Source organism: Halyomorpha halys, unplaced genomic scaffold (genome assembly GCF_000696795.3).
Source record: "Halyomorpha halys isolate HHAL.00 unplaced genomic scaffold, Hhal_1.1 Scaffold155.1, whole genome shotgun sequence".
NCBI classification, from domain to species: Eukaryota; Metazoa; Arthropoda; class Insecta; order Hemiptera; family Pentatomidae; genus Halyomorpha; species Halyomorpha halys.
Window position 1 is genome coordinate 797,914 of NW_027115270.1, and position 22,288 is coordinate 820,201.

The 22,288-nt window shown below is 30.5% G+C and overlaps 1 protein-coding gene across 2 annotated transcripts in view; it reads left to right on the plus strand.

The window, feature by feature from the left end:
* Positions 1 to 22,288, plus strand: part of LOC106678690 (uncharacterized) — a 350,298-nt gene that overhangs the window by 290,486 nt on the left and 37,524 nt on the right. For both annotated transcript variants that reach the window (XM_067052345.1, XM_014417394.2), the window contains exons 2-3: positions 8,823 to 8,939; positions 18,664 to 18,807. In XM_067052345.1, coding sequence (XP_066908446.1) covers positions 8,823 to 8,939; positions 18,664 to 18,807 — 261 coding nt within the window. The remainder of the gene's footprint in view (positions 1 to 8,822; positions 8,940 to 18,663; positions 18,808 to 22,288) is intronic.

The window sequence follows — 22,288 nt, forward strand, 5'->3', positions numbered from 1 at the left end:
AGTATTAACATTTTTAGTTTTTCTAACAATTATCATCAAGACACTTGAGTACTTTTTTTTTAAACAAAAATGATTTTTCTTTTTTTCCCCCTTTTCCTATTTCCTTCCTATATTAGTTTTCCTCCTTTTCGCACAAAGTCAAATAACAACAGTTACATCAATTCATTATTCCCCTATTTAACTCCTTCCTACTCTCCTCTCCAATGAACCGCAACAACCTTTCGATCAATTGAGCAAATTTACAATAATCATCATAACAACAAAACTAAACAATCACAGTAGTGGAACATTTTACAAAAAAAAAAAAAAAAAAACAGCAAAAGAACAATGAAATAAATTTAAAAAGAACTAATACATAAATTTAAAAAAAGTTTTTTAAATTCTCACTTTTTAGATTGTGTGGAAATAGAGCGTGCTTAGGCATGCACACCCGCATGTTTGAGTTTCGGTGACAACATGGTGATTCAAATTACAAAGTAATTTTTGTAAAAAAAAATCATAATAAAATTATGAAAATATTGTTGAAAAAAATATTAATTATTTTTCTACCCTTAAAAATATTAATTAATGTGATTAGTAGAATAAATTATTTCAAAACAACAGCAATTAAATAAGCAAATAACAAAAAAATAACCACTAAATTTATGTCCCTTTTTCAATTACTTTTTTAAACTCATAAATAAGTAATTACAGGTTTTATTATTACTGTCGGTTAATTGCTCACAAATAAACAGCTTGAAGGCCAGTTTCATTTAATAGGCAATGCTTGATTGTGCAAAATCATTGCTAATAGGGATATAGGAGGTAATATGGAGGTGGAGATAATGGTAGTGATGTCCCCGCAGTCTACATCATTGTCCCTGCCCAAGGTTCCTTCCATTACGCTCTTTATTAGTTCTGCAGGGAGTCATGGGTCAACGAGGGCTTATTAAACTCCATTAGTCATCAACCGACGACTCCCAGAACTACCATCGGAGGCACATCTCTGTCTTGGACCAAAATCTAATAACTGGCTCCGAGTAGAAATCGTTGTAGCAGGGGTGAGGAGCTGTCGGATAGTAGATTGGCCACCGGCATTATACACGGTCTAATTATATATTAGTGATTTGATAAATTATATAACATTATATATGTAGGGGGTTTGAAATGAACTTACCAAACTACCAGCCTGTATCAAATAAATATAATTACTTATAAATATTATAACATTTAAAGGCTAAATTGTTTTTTTTGAAAAGAATCTAAATATCAGCATAAATAAAACGCATATTTCCATCAACAATAAAAAAAAATAATAATAATATAACTTGATGAATTAAAGATATAAAATATATAAGAAGATGGTCAGGGTTGCGGTCAAAAGTGAAACAAAAATAGTTTACAACTATTTATTTTCCGACGTTTCGCCCCACTTTGCAGGGCTTCATCAGGGCTAAAAAAATACAAAATGATACAATGATAAGAATAAAAACAAGTAACAATGGCAAGAGTAAAAATACGTGAAATATAAAGCTAAAAAAAGTACAGGAGATGTATATAAAACAAAAACAATACGGGGAAAAGGAAAAAAAAAATAAAATAAATAATAATAATGATATAAAATGAGAATAAATGAGCAAAGAGCAAGACAGGACAACATACCGGCTGTACATGTAATTAGATACATCTTAAAACTCACTATTTACAAACCAAAAAAAAATGAACTAATAAAAAAATAAACATTACTTAAAACTCAGTAAATAATAAATATACACAAATTGAATTATAGAAATTAATATTTTCTATTACTATTCAAATGTTATACATGAAATTGTATTCTATTGTTGCACTTTGACTTGGATAAAAAATATTTTCTTTTACTGAGACTCTAACTTGGGATCTCTGACTGTTGCCGGACGCAGGTCATCAAGTGAAGTGCATCAATTTCATCTTCGGTTTATAGTTATACGATCTCCACTGTACTATGACCTCTGTGGTCTGAGGCAGTCCAGGAACAATGAGAAGGCAACAGAGCCCACGTCAACTCATTATTTGCACTGTGATGGCTTAATGAGTTCTGGCTTTGAAATATTGGTCATTACCCGTAATCAAGTTAATTTTTATAATTAGGTTTCAACCTACTCCCCAAGGATAGACGAAATGGACTAGGTTTGTGAGGAAACAGATAGAGACACTCACGAATCCAAATTGGTTGCTAACCATGTGTAAACTAATGAGCTAGAAAACTCTATGAGGTTATAGACGTATTCGTTGTGAATGCCTCAGTGTTATAAACCGAACTAATGTTTCTATCATGCACGTTCTTTAGAATTGGCTAAGTTTTCCAGAGTTCCAGGGTTGTGAGGTTGGAAATATGAGACAGACCTTTATTAGCTGTTACTGCAATAAAACGACTATTCGAAATGAGTGAGTTTCTAATACGGTCTTTTTTAATATCTATACATCGATAGCAAAGACCTAATCAGGAATTTGTGTTTTGTTAACAGGAAATTGTGTGGTGACACCAGATCGAAAACTTTTAAACACCAATGCACCCTACCATTAGGATTTTTTTTTTATATACCATCGTATTTCGGCTTTGCTATGTATCTATTTAATGGTTATTAAATATCAAGCGATTTGTTTTATTTTTGCAGAATAAGAGATTGTTGATCAGTTGTCGAAGGATTGTTGATCGTATTAAATTAGTTTAAATGTATAAAACTTCTAGTAAAATAGACCAAAATATTTTTTTTTCTAATATCAAGAGAGAGCCTTTTTTAGTTACCCACATCTCCCCTAATTGTAAATTTTATCTGATGTATTCGCAAACATAATTCTGGCATGTTATAAATTCATGTTTCAATGAGTCTTTAGTTGAACATTTTTTGACAAAAATTAGATTGTATCTAAATAAAAATTATTTTGGACTTTAAACAAAATGTTGCACCTATCAGGCAATGTTAGTTCATCATTCCAAATAATTTCTGCTTCCTGTGATTTATTTTATAAAATATTATTTTCGCCCTTAAGTCATAAATATTGATTGCTGTTCCAAATAACTTTTAAAATCAGATTTATTTTACACCATTTAAGTACCTAAATGTATTTTAATGTTGAAAATTTCAGTTCTTGGAATCAAAGGTTTCTATTATTAATTTTAAAAGTTGTTCGAATAATGGAATTAGTATTTTTAAATTACGAAGTGATATTTTTAGGACTTTCTTTTAAAAACGGATTTTAAAGTTAATAAGTTTATATTCTAATACCGGATTAAGTTTGAATTGAATTTTCTTTTTGTGAATTGAGAAGGATTTTTGTTCTATATTTACCCTCGAAAAGAACTCCAACGAATATTACGTTTTTAGAAAATTAAGTAAATATTCTAAACTCATTTAGAGGGGGCGTATTCCAGTCACTCTAGACCCACTCCCCCCTCCCCCCTTGAACCTGGAGCTGGAGGCCCCGCTTTAAAGTGTTTTGTTGACTGGAAGCAGAGGATCGATAAGAACCTCTGTATAATTTTAGTAAGGGCCCTTGTTCCCTTCTTGATCAGACAAAAGTTGGGCATCGCCTTCCTTGCAAAGTTGCCGCGAATAAATTTTTATAAAATTTTAGGCGCAATGATGACGCTCCGTTACGTTAGATTCTGAATAACATCTTTCACTTGAATAAAACATATTATTTTGGGCTATTATATTCAAGAAACGGAGTATGGTAAACTGCGGAACATACTCCGTTATTCCAAAAACATTAATAATTTATGAGGAATTATATAACTACCGCAAGGCCATGCTTTAATAAATTTAAAACCTCCAATATTCACGCTTAATATTCATAATTCATTTTTATTCGAAATCGTAATTTTTTTTATCAATTTTTATTGATCAATCAACTCGTACTTTTATAAAATCAAAAATCTTGAATATTTCTCTCGTTTTATTATTTTTTTATAATCTGAGAAAAAAATTGTGAATTTTGGACCAATTTATTATGATCTACTTGGAAGTTTGTATGATTCATCTCTGCATTTAAGCTCAAAAGGAGTCCTAAGAGAGACGGATACTACGTTTTTAAAATATGTGGAAAAGATTCAAACTTATTATTTATTTTTTTTTTTTTGAGACTCTTCCATCCTTGCTATTTTCTTCAACCACGACGTTTTTCAATTTCAGGGGCTTTTTAAATATTGCTGGAATAAACTATCTTAAAGTCTCTTCCCGTTTTAAGCAAGTTTTTCAAAAGTGATATAGTGCCGTCGCTTCCTGTGGATGTTAGTGGGGCGGGTCTAGCGGGGAAGGATAACCTTTTTTTTGTTATGACCTACCCTTTGAGATTGAGACATGTCGTACATCGACCAACCTACTCACTATAATTGTCATTTTAAAAAGTCAGGTGAGTAAGGGTACCATGGAGGGGTTCACGCCGCTTTTCAACCAAGAAGTTGATCCCGTTTATCAAAAAACTTACCAACAAAAACTATCTCTTTGGTTATTATCAACTTTTATGTTATAAGTTTAGACTTGTCGGCTTATGCATATCAGCTTAGATTCTTCAAAAATCAGCAACAAATCAAAAATCTTGAATGCTGTTCTTATTTGTTTATTTTTTATGATTGATAATTGATAATTTTGAACCAATTTATTCTAACCAAATTTAAATTTCATTCTTAGTTGTTATACTTAAAAAAAGTCTTAGGAGAGAGGAATGTTGCGTTTTTAAAATAGAGTGAATTATCCTTCATGACAATGTTCTTATATCTGTATACATTTATATTCAACTAGAACCTAATACCGTCAATCACGCAACTAAAAATATCTCTTGCTAAAAATACTGAAATTTTATGAAGTAAGTTTTGTCTCCAAAGTTTATGCGTCCCAGTTAAGCTTGCTATAAAAGAGCTTGTTGCCACTTCATTACCCTCGGTATATCATTATCTCAGTAATATGCAGTAAAATATATCATTTTTCATCGCAGTTTCTTTAACCCTTGATATCTACTACATATCCCTTGGCTATGTGGACGTTACCAAGAAGGCTACTTTATCAGTTGCCGGAAAGGAAGACGAACACAACGTCCTCCACGTTCCAAACCCCTTTCGAACACTGACAGTCCTGCTCCGGTTAGGGTTGAGGAGATGAAGGAAACATGAGGGGAACAGAAGCGAACGAGGATAATCTTGGAGGGCAAGGACCTGCAGGGATGTAGATTCAATGTATAAAAGATATATGTGTATAAATTAATACTCAAACATACTAACTAAACTCTGTTTATTTTTTTTTAAAAAATAATTTTAAAAAAATTCTATAAATATAATATAAATTATTAAAAACTCACACTAAAATGACTCAACTATCCACGGAGCTGAAATTGAATCAGATAAAACCGCAATTATCAGTGATTCCCAAGCTGACATTCATAAATTATCTGCAACAGAGCACCCAGGCAGAGCCACCCATTGATGAAAAGTATAGGAAAATGGCAGCTATTCTGGAGAAACTAGGTTGGATTATAGCTCTGCTGTGGGTACCAGGTCATGTTAGTATACACAGCAATGAACTAGCTAACAAGTAACCAATGTTGTGTGGAGACATCAGCCCGTTTGACCACTAGCTTATAGAAGATGAAAATAAATTCTATGCACTTTGTCTGACGGGATGAACGGATGAATGGATCCCTGGCAATCCTTCCAGAGCTAAAGGAGTTGCTTGTTTCCGTCTGATGATAGGACACAATCTTCTATAAAAAACACCTGACCGGATCAGTAAATCACGGACTCAGTGATTTACCCTCTATGCAACTTGGTTGACATTGTTAGAAACTATATTTTGACCTGTATATGCTTAAGAAATATAAAACTAGCTGGGGATGTAATCAAAACAAAAACCTACATAGTGTGGTGATATTTTGCATTCAATTAGTAAAAGATTGTAGTAATTCTCTTCAAGTACATATATTTTTTTAGAAACTCTTTATTTTTAGCTTTTATTTAGAAAAAGTAAACAAACTGCCTTATCTTAAAATATCTGAATAGAGATTAAGGTGATAGTGATGGGCCTTTCTCGCCATTATAGAAAGGGAAGCCTATCAGTTGCTAATGTCCTTTGATAGTAGGAGATTGAAATGTAGTAGAGAGGGGGGGAGAGAGGGAACTTTCCATTGTCTGGCAAAACCTCTTTTATTGTCAATTAGGATATAAATCGATAGGTACTCGATTGCCTTCTCCAGCAATCCTTTGTCTATTCCTTCTCCATTAGGGTTTCTATTTATCTTCAAGTCCTGGTAATTATAGCTCTATCGACGGTCCTTTCTCCATTATTTATCTTTATTACCTGCCATTGCCTTTTTATCTTGGATGTATATATTTATATATGTAATGGATGATATTGCTGGAGTGTTAAAATATTCTCAGTAATTTCGTATTTTTTTATCTTCGTGTTTTGACTTAATATATTTCATTATTAATAATATAATAAAACTATAGGAAACTAGGCTTTAATTCAGGATTTCGCAATATTCCATTTTCCGATTTGCATAAAATGCACCTCGCCTAATGCAAACGGTTGAGGAATGGAGACGAAATCCCCTAGGTGGGTTGGGTTTGCTGTTTGGTGCGAATGCAGTGCACTTAGGCTGATTGAAAAAAAGATGGATTAAGGACCCAAATTGTGATTAAGTCTGATCATTTTGCCCGGAAGGTGAGATTGGATTGAGAGGTAATACGCAAATAGAAGGGATGAAGAAAATTGGCAAGGCAGCCCTACTCCATCCAAAGCATCTTCTAAATTATTCTTTTACAACCCTTCCTAAATATTTAGTAAAAGTCCTTCGAAGTTTTTAGTAAGAAACAATTGCTTTTACTGCCAGAACTTGCACAGTTACTTCCATAATTCATTTAATGCTACTATACACCCACCATTTAAAAGAATTTCAATTTAATGCCCTCAATATTTAATTAATAATTTTGTTATGAAAATATCACGTGATAGATTAATTTGTACCACTTTTACTCGTCTATTGTTATATAATTTATTTGTTTTTATCATGCAATTTAACTTTAATTTAAAGATCGATATTCATATATCTAGGGAAGGTGATATTTGATTGTTTTATTTTTTGTAGAACATTTTGAAGGTTTGAATTATAGATACGAGGCCCTGTTTCTATATGAAAGCTAAAATTATTATTTAATAAATACTATGTACAAACTACAAACTACGAACACTAATAATATTTTCATATCAGGGACCAGTATAAATGTAATTATATGAGTTAAAAAGCATAAAAGTACAACTTAGCGAAATTGTACCTAGTAAGTACTACAAGACTAATAGTATTAGTTAGTAATTTATTATATAATAGGGCCCTTCCTTATTACGTCTTCCTTAAAATTTGGAAATAATGAATTCGTTGAGATTTTTGTTTATTAATATCACATGTTTTATTTAAAAATTGTATTCAAACTTATAGTTTTATGGGTTTTATTTTTAAATTATACGTAATACTAATATCACTTAAAAAAGCTTTACGTATTTTACCTTATAGATTCCTTATATTATTATCAAAACGAAATTCATTTATTGGTTATTTTTTATGGTTTCCAGTCAGAAAGTAAAAGCAAAATAATTTTTATTAAAAAGATGAATCGTTTATAAATAAAAATAGTTTATTTTTATAATTAACTATTTCTCATATTTTTACTAGTTAACAAGAAAAAGCCACATAAGAGACAAATATTGGACTCTGAAAATTCATTCTTTCTTTATTTGATTCACATTGTATTTTAGTCTATAATACAAATGAATATTAGATAAAGTAAACTATATAAAAAAAATATTAAATACTGTTTTATTAATATTCACTAAGTAATTTTACGGTTTCTGAAATATTAGAGTATTTGTGCATATTTTTCTTTTTTGAAGACACAATATATATTTTATTTTCTGTTTTTTTTTTTTGTTTTTTTTTTTCGCCTAGTGAGTTACATATTTTTACTAGTTAACAATAAAAAGCTACATAAGAGGACAAATATTGGACTCTGAAAATTCATTCTTTCTTTATTTGATTCACATTGTATTTTAGTCTATAATACAAATGAATATTAGATAAAGTAAACTATATAAAAAAATATTAAATACTGTTTTATTAATATTCACTAAGTAATTTTACGGTTTCTGAAATATTAGAGTATTTGTGCATATTTTTCTTTTTTGAAGACACAATATATATTTTATTTTCTGTTTTTTTTTTGTTTTTTTTTTCGTCTAGTGAGTTACCTTTATACCTCAAACATTTTTTATAAATTCCACGTTAATAATATATGCTTTTGGATACATTGTTTCAAAGTGCCCGTCCTTCAGGCATTTTATTTTTTTATTATTGTAGTTTATTTTTCATTATAGTTTTTTTTACTTTCATAAACTATTTTTTGAACCGTCACTTCATGTAAAACTTTTTTTTATACAATTTCTTTTTGAAATTGTCTCAGGTTTTGTTCTCCTTAAATCATTGATGTAACTGTTGTATTATTTTTCACCTACGTGTAAAATATTAAGGACCGAAATTTAGTTTCGTCACTTCTTCTTGAAATGCCATTTCTTTTGATCTTTTGATATTTCATATGTCAACATCCATCGTTCCGAAGAGCAGAAAATAGGATATCAATACTAATCGTATAAACATATATTCGTTGATATATGTATTTTCGAATGTTTTATTATTAATATTCATTTTATTTTAATTTGAAATATGTATAAATATTTGGTTATCTTAGTTTAACTTAATTTAGTGTTTAATATATATTTGTTTTCTAGAAATATTAATCTTTTATTTTCTATTTTTAGTGGAGGAAGCTGTTCTTGGATTCCACCAGTGGAAGCATGGAACAAGGAAGTCGGAAGGGGACTTCCGTACGGTTGGGAAGAAGCCGTAGATAACGGAGGGAAAACATATTACATAAAGTAAGAGTTCTCTTTATTAACTTTCCATAATAATTATTTCAACATTTCATTATATCGCAATGATCGAAATATTTATTCGTAACGACAAAAAAGTTCGTTGTAATTGCTCGAAAAGAATTTACTTAGCAAATTGGTTAAAAGTTCTTTTTTTGAGCAAGTTACACCTAAAGGTTTTCGTTAAGGTTGAAACTGATCACTATCGTATCTGACTGTCAGCCAAATTTGAGTTCTGACATAATCGATCAATTCGTTAATCAAATTTTATACAATTTTTTATCTGATTCCCTCCACTACTTTCGCTCAAGTATTTTGCTCAGCACACCTATATTTCTCAAATGGCTTTTCCGATCTTATCGAAATTTAGGGATTAGGCTAAAATGGATCTAGAATTAATTAAATCAGATTCTGTCCTCTATTCCTGCTTTCGAATGCATAAACTTTTTTTCATCGGCATTACTTAAATGCATCGTTCATTTGGCCTAAATTATGGATAATGAAGGAAATATTGTTGACACAGTCTCGTAACATTTTAGTGAATTGCACCCACTTACTTCCGCTTTGTTACAAATTATTAAACTTGAAAGATCGACAATAATTAACACAATAAATATATGCAGAAAAACTGTAATTTCCATAAAAAGTGAATTTTGAAAAAGAAAATGTGGAGATTTTTTTTTCCTTCTATGCGTAGTTAGTTGTGAACTTTTCTGAAGAAAGTATTTTTTTTTAATTCTTAAGAATAGTTCATAACTTATAAAGGTCTTTGTTTTTATGAAGGAATTAAAAAAAATTTTGTCAGAATCGAAAATTTCCAATCGTATTTAACGTTTTAGACATCAAGAAACAAATTTAGTTCCATGTTTGTCTGTTCAATCAAGCCATTTCGTATAATATATAAATGGAAGTGTTAGAATAAATAAGCAATAAAATTTATTCTTAAACTAAAGTAATTATCTATACTTAAATTACTTGCCTACCCACCCTGTATGGATGGTTAGCAGGATGCCTATACACCTCTGCACTTGGAAGTCTTTCTTTTTATCGTTTTTCAAATCTTTACATTTTAATTAAACTTTTATTAGTAATTGAATTGGATAATTAAATTTCTGAAGGTTTCAGGTTCAATACTCTACTAGTATTACGCTATTTTCGCGAATATTATGTTTTGATTGACTTATAAAATCATTCGTTGAATGTATAAGTCTATAAAAAGCAGATAAACTTTGTTTTGTTTTTTCTTAAATGAACATTTAATATTTTTAGAAAAAAATATTAATTTATTTTTTACTATATGTCTCTTTACTTTGTATTTTCAAACTATTGAACGTCTATGAAAACTTTTCCCGAAAGTTGTTGGGAGAAAAGAAGTTCTCCGAAACAGGCTCCTTCAACTTGAACCAAGTTTTTAGTTTATGTATAATTAACTTTAGCAACTTGTATGTTATTTTGGAAACTTTACGTTACGAGGCCCGCATTTGTAAGTGAGCGGGGAAATATACGAGTGTGTGTCGGTGTCTGTGCGGTAAAGAATAAAAGTTGTCTGAAACAGCCAGTTCTTTATTTTTATTGTTTTTATATTTCATTGTTCAGTCAGAAAATAATTTAATTTAAAAATATGTCAAAGCATTTTTTAAAATTATTTGAATATTTTTCGAAGAAATGAAGTAGATTTATTTGAGCAGATTTTACTGAAATTAAGTTAAATTGTTATTACTTCCAATCAGTGGCGTATATTTATCAATTTATATTTAATAGGTTTGTTCCAAGAACCACTTTTGACTTTTATCAAACTGGCATCCTTATATTACAATTATCCATTTCAAAATTTTTATCGAAACTTTCCATACTGAGTGGTGTAAAAATTTAAAATTCTTTTAGTTCTGCTAGCTCCTCTTAGGGTTTTCAATAATTTTAAATTATTTAAACCAATTAAAAATAAAATAAATAATAAATAAAATTCAAAAATTTTGGCACTCTATAACTCTTCTACTATAAACTTTTGCACTTTGATTATCAGAGATACTTTTTAGAACTCTTAGGGAAACTAACAGAACTGTTGGTTATAAACCAAAATATTTCGCCAAGAGTTCCAAAAACTTCACAGATTTGGAAAACCTTTACTTCCCATACGCTTGCCAGTATGGGTAAAAGTTATAGTACAAACTTGTCCATATTTTTAACTTTACTTGTCTATATATAGTGTATATAATAGTAGTATATAGTATAATAGCCATGTAGAAGGATATTTCGATTGTGCAATTTTTCAGATTCGATTTTTCACGTTTTCAATAAACTTTAATCCAATGAGTGCAAAAAACCAAGTGTCGTAAAATGTTTTGAGTCTGAATTTTGAGCCTAGCTCAAAACGAAAATTTGTCTGAAACTGAAATTTCGTGTTTAGGGGTGGTATGTCCCGGGGATGTTGTACTGACTTTTGAACTTTTTCGAAAAAATTGTCATACTGAAAGGGCCACTTTATATAATCAATTTTTACATTATTTTTTTTGTTTCAACTTTCCCAAAAATGGCTCATAAGATCTTGATTATCAATGTAAATCTAAATAAGATTTTATATCAGCTAGATCTTACACTTGTTGAAATAGTTTATCATGGATTACCGAATTTTCAAAAAAATTTATTATAGCATTATAGTACCTTTGATATTGTATATTTAAAATAACTAAACATTTTTCATTGTTAATAGTAATAAAAAACGTATTAATATGGACTATAAAAGAATTTGATAATTAAGTGAAAACCTTAGTTTCTAATCTTGCATCCTCTTCCATTCCTGACAATCCTCCGAGGTGCCTGAAAAGAAGATGGCCACGAGACCAGCTAATGTAAAATGTCATCAGAATGCTACCAATGGGTAGTTTCTCTACACGCCTGTAACACTCCAATTTAACTTAGATCAGATTTACTAAATGTATTATAATGTACAGTTGTAAATAGCAATAAATAAATAATTAAAAAAAAAACCTTAGTGAAAAATAAGAGAGAAATAGAGACAGGAATTCAGAGACTGAAAAATCGGCAGTCGAGCTTACTTGATCTCTCTCGATCCCAATCATATGGTACATGGGTTTTTTATATTTTATATTCATTATTCGCACCTCGGGAATTCCTAAAATATGAATTTTTAAAGATACATAAAAATAAAAAATTGATTGAAATGTATGCCTTCCAGGGTTGTAAGTGAATGTTGTGGGATGCGCACAATGTTCGAAAATCTTAAATTTTAGTAAAATTAACCATAAAACCAGAAATTTCATAAGTAGAGGAATTTTATATGCCAGTCAGGTTTTGAAAATTGTTTATCTAGGCTGCCTTACTCCTCATTTGAAACGAGTCTATATTAGCCTTAGTGGAAGAAAATAAAATATTAACAATCTAGAGTTTGTTAACCCTCTATTCGTACCTTGATTTGGCGGACATGGTCCAGTTTTTGGCTCTTCTTCAACTACTTTATGACGTTCCGTGCCAGTGGAGCAAAGTGTATCGCCCCTAAACAAAACCCCCCTCGCCTCCACTTCCACGGCTGGCACGTCATTTTGGCTTCCGGCCCAACCCACATTAAATTATGGCCTCCTATTCGGGCTCCAAATAAATTCTCTATGGCAACAAAACTCATTGAGTGTGAATTTTCTAGGAAGTTCATGGTAGAAAATCTGAATTGATCGCCTGAACCTTAATAACAAACTCATAAACATTTGTTCTATGGTTTTATAGCACATGCACTTTTTTTTTTAATTTCCTGCAGATGTATTGTTACCCACTCACTGTTGTTAGTCCACATCTAATATGCATTATTCCCATATTATACTCTTGTTTTATAACTCTTTGTTCTGTCTTTTAACCGGGCAATAAACTGATATAGTCCTCCTTACTGTTGAGACTATTTAATGACTTCCGCAAGATATTGTAAGTATTCCTGTAACAAACCACTTACAACTTCAGGGAAAAATCCTTAATCATCATTCATTCATAATGTCATAATAAGAATCATCATAATTAGAGTGGACATTTATTTTTAATTATTGCATAATTGAAATGAAATGAAAAATATTATATATTTAAATAACTGACCGTATTAAATTCAAATTATGAAGAAGATGGTCAGGAGTGTGGTTACAATAAAACAATAGTTAAAACTATTTATTTTCCGACGTTTCGTCCCATTTTATAGAGCTTCATCAGGGCTAAAATATACAAAACAAAACTAAAAATATTTTGACATAATAGAATAAAATACAAAAGGTAAATTTAGGTAGAGTTGAAATTATATAAATATAAGTGAAAACAAAATAATATACAAATGAAAGAAAAGAGTAAATAAAATAGTATAATTAGAAATTGACAATGATAAGAATAGAAAAAAAAAATAGGTATAATATTAGTTGTTTTTTTTAAATTTAATATCTTTATTGAAATTTACAAATGTATATTATATAATACATTCATAAATTTGATCTTAGTTAAAATGAAGTGTAGAGAAATTACCAATTGGTATCACTCTAATGGCATTTTACATTAGCAGGTCTCGTGGCCATTTTCTTTTCAGGCACCTCGGAGGATTGTAAGAGGATGCAAGGTTAGAAACTTGGTGGTTTGAGTGTTTAAGAAGTTTATAGTGGAATAGTACTAGAGCCCAAGAGGAGAAAAAAGGCAGTTATCTCACCCCAATTTTTGATTACTTTAATGAAAACTATTCCATAATTACTAGTCAAAACTGATGAGTCTGTCAAGTATAAGTAGGGGAATTTAAAATGGTGGCTGTTTCAAACCGTTAAAAAAACATTAATTTTTCATTCCGAGCTTTATATCTTAAAAACTACCAACAACACTAGAAAATCTAAAAGAACATTATTTAAAGAAGAGTAAATTTGCTGAAATATGAGCCATAATAGAGCTATTTACGTCCAATAGTTCTCGAGATATAGCTTTTTGAAAAGTAACATTTCATAAAAATGTTAAGGGACGTACTGAAAGATCAGTAGTTATGGAATTTATTTTGAAAAGTGTATATCTCAAAAACCATTTGACGTAAAGATGTCTATTAGCACTCAAATTAAAACTAGTTTAATCAGCTATAAAGTAGTTTATGACATATGTGCATATAATTTGATTTAGAGATACATTTTTTTTTTCAAAAATCCAACATTTTATACGAACAACTGGAAATTATCATTTTGTGAGTTTATTTTGTCAAATATCATAAAAACTACTACTTTTACAAATATGAACATCATTAACTACTTTATAGCACATTTAACTTTAATTAGAGTGCTGGCAGACATCTGTACGTCCAATGGTTTCTGAAATAAAGTTTTCCATAAATCAAACTTATTGTCCGAACAATTATAAATAAATTTATTTTAGCAAATATAATGAAAACCACTATTTCTACGAAATTAAACGTCATAAACTACTTTATAGCCCATTAAACAAGCTTTAATTTGAGTGCTAATTGACATCTGTACTTCGAATGGTTATTGAGATATAGATTTCTCAAAATAGATTCACTAACTACTGATATTTCAGTATATTTTTATGAAATGTTGGTTTTTAAAAGGCTATATCTCGAGAACTATTTGACGTAAATAGCTCTATTATTTCAGTAAATTTACTCTTCTTTAAATAATGTTCTTTTAGATTTTCTAGTGTTGTTGGTAGTTTTTAAGATATAAAGCTCGGAATGAAAAATTAATGTTTTTTTAACGGTTTGAAACAGCCGCCCCTACCTATATTTGGCAGACTCGTCAGTTCTGACTAGTAATTATACATAGTTTTCATTAAAGTAATCAAAAATTGGGGTGAAATATCTGCCTTTCTTTCTTCCCGGCTCTTGCACTAGAAGGTTCGGACTAGATCGGGTACATAGGGAACTATTAGGTTAAAATGAACAGTAGACGTAATAATAGGTAAATTAGAAAAGTAGACATGAGAAAACAAAATTTAACATACTAAAAAAACGGAAAATAAAAAAGTAAGTTAAGATTACATAAATGTCGAGAGATAATAAATACAAGAAAATTAATAATAATAATAAATTAATAAACTAATATGGACCACCCATCTGTTTCTGTTCAGGTCAGTACAAAACTGGTAGAATATCTGAAGTAAACAAAGTGGGGGAGGGGAGGGAGGAACCGCGAAACGTCAGTAAATAAATAGTTATTAACTATTTTTGTTTTGTTGTGACCGCACCATGGAATAGAAAGGAAGCTAGGAAATACTGGCATCGGAAGGATGGATAGAGGCACTTCAGTTCGGCGAGTAATTGATATCAAAGTATCTGTTAGAAGTTCAACGTTTCCTTCTAGTTATATTTTCAAACTTCTTCATAATGGGAGGAGGATAAAAAAGTAAACTGAAAAAAAAAAGAAGGACTGTAAAATATTTTGAACTTCAGGAGTTTTATTAACTATTTTTCACACCCAATTAAAAAAAAAAAGTCAAATTTAAATTTTATAAAAACCTTGGCACGTTTATTGAACCATAAAAAAAAATTACTAAAACTTTGAACTGTTGAATATTATTTCTTAATTTGAAAAAAAAGTAGTATATCTTTCAAGCAATTTTATATTTTATAATCCGGCTTGTAGGTACAGGTATAGAATAAAGAAATAAATTTAAAAAATTTTTAATATTAATCATATACACTTTCAACGCATTAGATGAATTTAAGGTTTATATATCTTTAATGTTTCATAATACTTGTATAAACGATTTCGAAACTTCTTTTGTCGAAGAAATTATCTTTCAGTGTAATGCTGGTCACATAAATCATTACAAGAAGAAAATTTTTAAATGAAATGAAAATAATGTCAAATAATGAATGAATAAATATTAATGAAAATTAATATGCACAAACACAAACTATGCAACATATTCACTGCCGAACTAAATGCAATAGCAGCAGCACTTCACTTCTGTTTATCCTTGAACCACACCAACATTACCATAATTACAGATTCACTAAGTTCGATAAAAGCTTTAGATTCTATGTATCCAGAACATCCGATAATTTCCTGCATCCATTTTCACTTAAAAGCGCATTTCTATGGGTTCCAACCCATGTAGGAATCGCAGGGAATGAACTGGCCGATCACGCTGCAAGAGAAGCACTCGCGCTTCCGGGACGGGGTAAAGCAATTTTAACTCCGTCAGAGATATGCAGGCCTCTTGTAAAGGAAGTCAAAGATCAATGGCAATCTATGTGGAACGAAAGCCCAAATTAAAAATTATTAAAAAGGATGTCAAGCCCTGGGGTACCTCCAGTCGCAAATGCCGTAGAGAGGAAGTTGTACTGACTAGGCTGAGAATAGGTCACACGAGGCTCACCCACTCCTATCTTATATCAAAAGAAACACCTCCGAACTGCCAGTATTGCAATAACAATTTAACAATAAGCCATGTTTTCCAACGATGCCCATATTTTACACCACACCTCAATAGCTTGGGACTAAGCCAAGATATCTCAAAAACCATTGGAGACGATGATAAGGCAATAGAATTGGTGTTCCAGTTTTTAAAATCACAAAATTTACTGACAAAAATATAACGATCGGAAGAAAAAAAAATAATAAAATAAAATTAAAAAATTAAAAATAAATAAAATTTAACGAATATTAGCAAAATTAAATAAAATATAAATGGCATTGATGACCAATGAAGTTTGGCGCCACTAAACAACGAAACAAACAAACAATATTAATGAAAATAAAATTTATTTAAAAAAATATCTTATCTACTTAACCACATATTATCCTAATATTTGAAATAAATCATTCTTATATTTTAAAAAATATCTATAGTTTTAGTGGTTACAGTTAAATTTGTAATTTTAAACAAACATTTAGTTCAATTAATATAAAGGGAAAATATTATTTTATTTAAAATTTATGTTTTTTTTTTTTGTTTTTTTTTATCATACTTACAAACATAATGGAAAGGTTAGAGGTTTTTAGTGAGAGAGGATTGAAAAGACCATTTTGAAGAAATTATCACTCATCTAATTTGGGGATGTTATGTTGAAATATCAAGTTAATGTTCTGTAAAAGGTTTTTAGGGTGACCATAAACCAATCACATTAATTTATTATTTATTTTTTATGAAATAATAAAAAATTTTCATCCTTTTATATAATCTCAGTTGAAAATGGTTCCCCAAGGGAAATATTTTAGTAAGCAAATCCATATAAAAGTTTTTGAATATGTAGAGAATATTTTTTGAAAAAAAAAATATTCAAAACAAAAATGTTTAGTCAAAAACTTTATTTATATACTACTTGTATTCTGTTTACAAATAGAATAAACTACATTATAATGAACATATAAAGTTTATTTAAATATGCCCTCCTACAGAACAGCTTCCTTCAGTAAATCCTTCATCATACGCGCAACCTTTCTTTTCAAATTCTCTTCTAATCTCCATTCGCCAGTTCTCATCCATTCTTTCCTTTGAACAACACCTATTCCTTCACTTATTGCATAACCAAATCTCCGTATCATTGTGAACAATGTAAATAGACATATATTGATTAGCATTATAAACAGTAGTTAAGCCAAGATCTCAATATAATTTCATTTTGCCTTCTGGAAAATATTGAATGCTTGCCAGACAAAAATCATAATGTACAAACCATGTATTTATTCTTAGGGGACATATGTTTCAGAGTTGAATTATTTTTTCAATTAATTTCATAAAGTTCTATCTGATTGACAATAACTTTTCAAAGCGTCATTCGCATGACATCATCCGTGTATACTTATTGATCAATATTTTTATAAATCGATCCGTGAATAGAAGGTGAACTAGATTTGCCACGATGATACAATCATCGGTCTATTTGTCTTTTATTATTAATATTATTAAATTTCGCTCTTCCTCAATCGTTGCTGGTATTGTTTTATCACCCTGCTTTCCTTGTTTCCTTCGTCACGTAATCCGATTATCGCATCTTGCGCTGTCGACTGCTTGACGTCTTTACAACAGCTCTATCATAAGCACACTAGGAATGGTACGACCAGCTCAAGGAAGTCTATTTAATTTTATATCTGTAGTGTTATATCTTTGGAAGATCAGTGAATATTGGGTCAGTTTTTCCAATCTTCCATAGCTTCTGAAATAACAATTTTTAAAGGTTCAGAATAGAGCATTATTATAGTTTGGAGATACGCTGGTTATTATTTGATGATCCTTAACTCTATTCTAACTTAAGTTCTGGATTTCAGAACACAATTTAAGTGATAACAGTTAATAAGGGTAATGTGAAATGTCCAGATATTCCTGAGCAAGTTCCTACCGAGAAATTCATTTTATATATCATATAACATTTATGATTATTTTAATTTCATGTAAAACAAAAGTATAAACCTCCACCCTTACGACCCATGAAGGGTCTCTTCAGTACTTTGTAATTCTGCACTTGGTTAGGGAGGACGTTTTCTTGACCTACAGGTGATATTACCATACACCTTCAACCGCTAAGTTTATTGCTCAAGCTAAAAAAAAAAGTCGGGCACCTACTTTAAAGAGGCTAGGTGTGAGAACTCTAAGAGAACCAACTCCTAAGTTGATCGTCTGACACAGCTGGACTCGAATCTGGTCCAAGAAGTTAAAAGTCCTATGCTTTACCATCGTCTATTTATTTGATTATATTATATTATGTTTTTTTTTTTTTAATTTAATTCTATTAAAAAATATTGTTGCATTACAGTCATGTGAACAAGACGACTACCTACGAGGAGCCAGTTCTGGACTGGAGCGAAGAACCACCCCAACCGCGATGCGTCACCTTGACGCGGCATCCCGAGATGGGTTTCGGCTTCGTAGCAGGTTCAGAACGACCGGTTATAGTTAGGTAAGTGTTTGTCTGTAAAAATAATGTACATTTTATTCCTTAAGCAAGGTACCTCGTGTTTGTTTCTTACAAATAAGGATTAGATGTTATTATAGAGCTAACAGTTTTCTTAGATAGCAGTGGCATGTGCACAATTGTAATACAATACAGTGACTATATCACAAAATTGATTGGATTATTCAAGACAGTAGAATTAATATCTAAGTGGTGTTTCTTTCGACCATTAATTAAACATTTACGGACCAAATTACAATCCAAATCTGTTTTTCACATAATTCCTAATGAGCTCTCAGCTCCTGGGTAGGCCTTTTTAAAAGATATCCTGCTGAACATTGTAATTGGTGGATTGAATCATGGAGTTACAGATAGTACATGGTTGTGGAGAGTTAGGAACACTTGCGATAAATAGAGGAGTGAGGCGTTTTAGAACTGTGAAGTGTTATTCGTTGTAATAAGTTGTGATCCTTCTACATCAAGAAACAACTAAACTACAATCAACATATTATTTTAATTACTAACAATAAGTTACCTGTAATAATTAATAACTTGTCAACAAAGTGGTTTGGTGTTTGAGCTCTTGTATAAACATTCAAAGTAAATAATGATCTTTAAATATGAAACTACTGATGAGGAGTTAGGACGGGTCCTAAGGGCGATTTTACCACCCTCTCTCGCTTTACATTCTTCTACCTCTCCCTCTCCTCACTTTCTCACAGCATAGTGTTAATTTATTTGACCTTTATACCAATATTTATTTATACCTCCCTAGTGTTTAAAGTAATTATTAAAATTTTTTTTTTTTAATTTGATAGATTTATTTATTGATAGATATTACAATCTGCCACACAGTTGTGGGCAATAGGTAATAGTGATGAATGATCTCATACATACTAATTTAAAAAAAATAAATAAATAAAAAAAAAATTAAAAAAAATAAATAAATAAGAAAACTCTCTTAAAATATATGCAAACAAAAGAATAGACAAGATGAACATAATCAAACTATCTGTATGAAAAATAAATAAATAAAATAACATAATGATAAAATAATAGAATTGTTAAAATTATACGTTATATTTTAATATAAATTAAAATCAGTTTTAATATTTTTTTTTATAATATTTTTTTTATTAATGTTAGAAATGGATACAAGGAGAGGGGATGTGCAATTACCTGCAATGCTCATTCATAACTTTTCTCTTGATATAACTTGTAAATGGTCATGTAGAGTGGATATACATTACCCGCAATACCTAACGTAAATTTTATAACATAACTTAGAAATGGACACGGGAGGAATATACTCTGCCAACAATACTAAATCATTCTTGTTCTATTCATATAAGTCCCATAGATAAATCCATGCCGGTACTCCACAAGGTTCAGTCCTTTCTCCCATTTTGCTTCTACCTACACGACATCGTTCAGTCCACACACACCTCTATACCTATGTTCGCTGACGATACAGCTGTGTTCTCTCAACATGATGACATATGATAGCTTGAAACACTTTGCAAAGTCACCTTAATGATCTAGAACAATATTTTACTAAAAGGATGATTAGCTTGAACATTGAAAAATATAACTCAAAAGTTTTTACTCTCCGACGCCCACCAGAAACACCGGATCTAATCCTTAATGGTAAAAATGTGAAATGGAATCCTCCCAGTGAAACAGTAAAATACCTGGGAATTCACCTAGATCGCCGCATTACCTGGAATCACCATATCAACTTCAAACTAACTCAAACTTATGCAAGGTTAACAATGCTATATCCTATCCTAAACAGAAATTCCAAACTCAAACCGGAAACAACTGTTCTTATATTTAAAACAATTCTCAAGCCACTGCTGATATACGGCTGTGATGTCTGGGGAACGGCATCCTTCACGAAAAGAAAAAAACGACAATCTTTTCAAAATAAAGTCCTAAGAATCGCAGTTAATGCTCCTTGGTTCATAAGAAATAGCCAATTGCATCGCGAATTGGTCATTTTGTTGTTCATTGGTCAATATGTTGTCAATAGAGGATTACATCAAAAAACGGTTCATGAAGTTCCATTCCCAGTTACCTACAGTTAAAGGAGCAGTGACCTACAACCTGGGAAACCCAACCTCAACCCGAAGACTGAAGCCCAGACTGCTGCAGTACATTCTGTTATAAACTTTAATAAATATAAAATTAATTCATAGTCACACTACCTCAATTTTACTTTTTATTATTACTCATTTTATTTATTCATTATTATTTTTTATTTATTTATTTTTTCTATTTTCTTCTCTCGTCCCTTTTTCAAATGAAATTGTTTCTTTTCTTTATTAGAGACCAATTGTTTGTTTTATTTAAGTGTACCAATATCATTATTTTTTGTTATTAATTTTACATTCCTCTTTTATTAAGAAGCATTACTCTTATCTATTTATTTTATTTAGGCCCATACCAGGCCGATCTGGTATACAATAAAATAAATAATATTCATATAAGTTACAAATGGACAAGGGGTAGTAAATATACAGCACCCGCAATACATAATCGTAAATTTGCTACTGATATAACTTAGAAATGTATGCGGGAAATATTGGATGTAGTACTCAAAATGCTCAATCATGATTTTTTTTTTTTTATAAAACTTAGATATGGGCTCTATTGAGGGGCTATACAGTACCCGCAATACTTTATATATATATAACTTAGTAACTTATAATTAACTTCATTATGAATTATAACTGATAGAGTGCACATAATATCGATTGATGGATTTTAGTGTAATATAAAGTAGCTTCATTACGGAATGTTGATTTCTTTTGGCCTCGTCTCGTTTAATAGTATGTTTAGATTAATAATTGTATATTTTATTTTATTATAAAACAATATCTTAGTCATTTACTTCGTACTTAACTACAGGTAGGTGAAATGGGAGTAACAGATCGGAAGGGAGATATCAAAACTTAATGATCTAAGAAGATACGAAGAGCCGCAAAAAGACAGACGAGGGACGGCACTGCTTTTGACAGGTCGGCCCTTAGCCTAATACCTCGGAGGCAAATACTCCAATCTAGCCTCGCTAATGCCCTGCCCCCCTTCCCGTCATATATTCACGGGAATCGAACATCGACCGCTCCAGATAGACTAAATACTGTCGTTTGAGTCCAAACGAGCCGGTATCGTTTGCCTTCAAATGGGGTCATTTCCTAGCTTAACCGACCTAAATACACGTACGTTGACATGACTGAGAATGTGTTATGTTTAACACATAGCATTAGAGTTTTATGTTAACTGTGGGCAAATAAATAGTTTACGATGTTAAAGCCACCTCAAATCGACTGTCTTTTTGTTGGAAAGCTTTAAAAGAACAAACTATCTGATTCGGATATAAACGTTTATTTGGTTAATCTTACATTTATAAAACGTAAACATAAAAGAAATAAAAGATGATTAAAACAAAGAATACAAGTTAAATAAATAGGCATTTTCATATCAA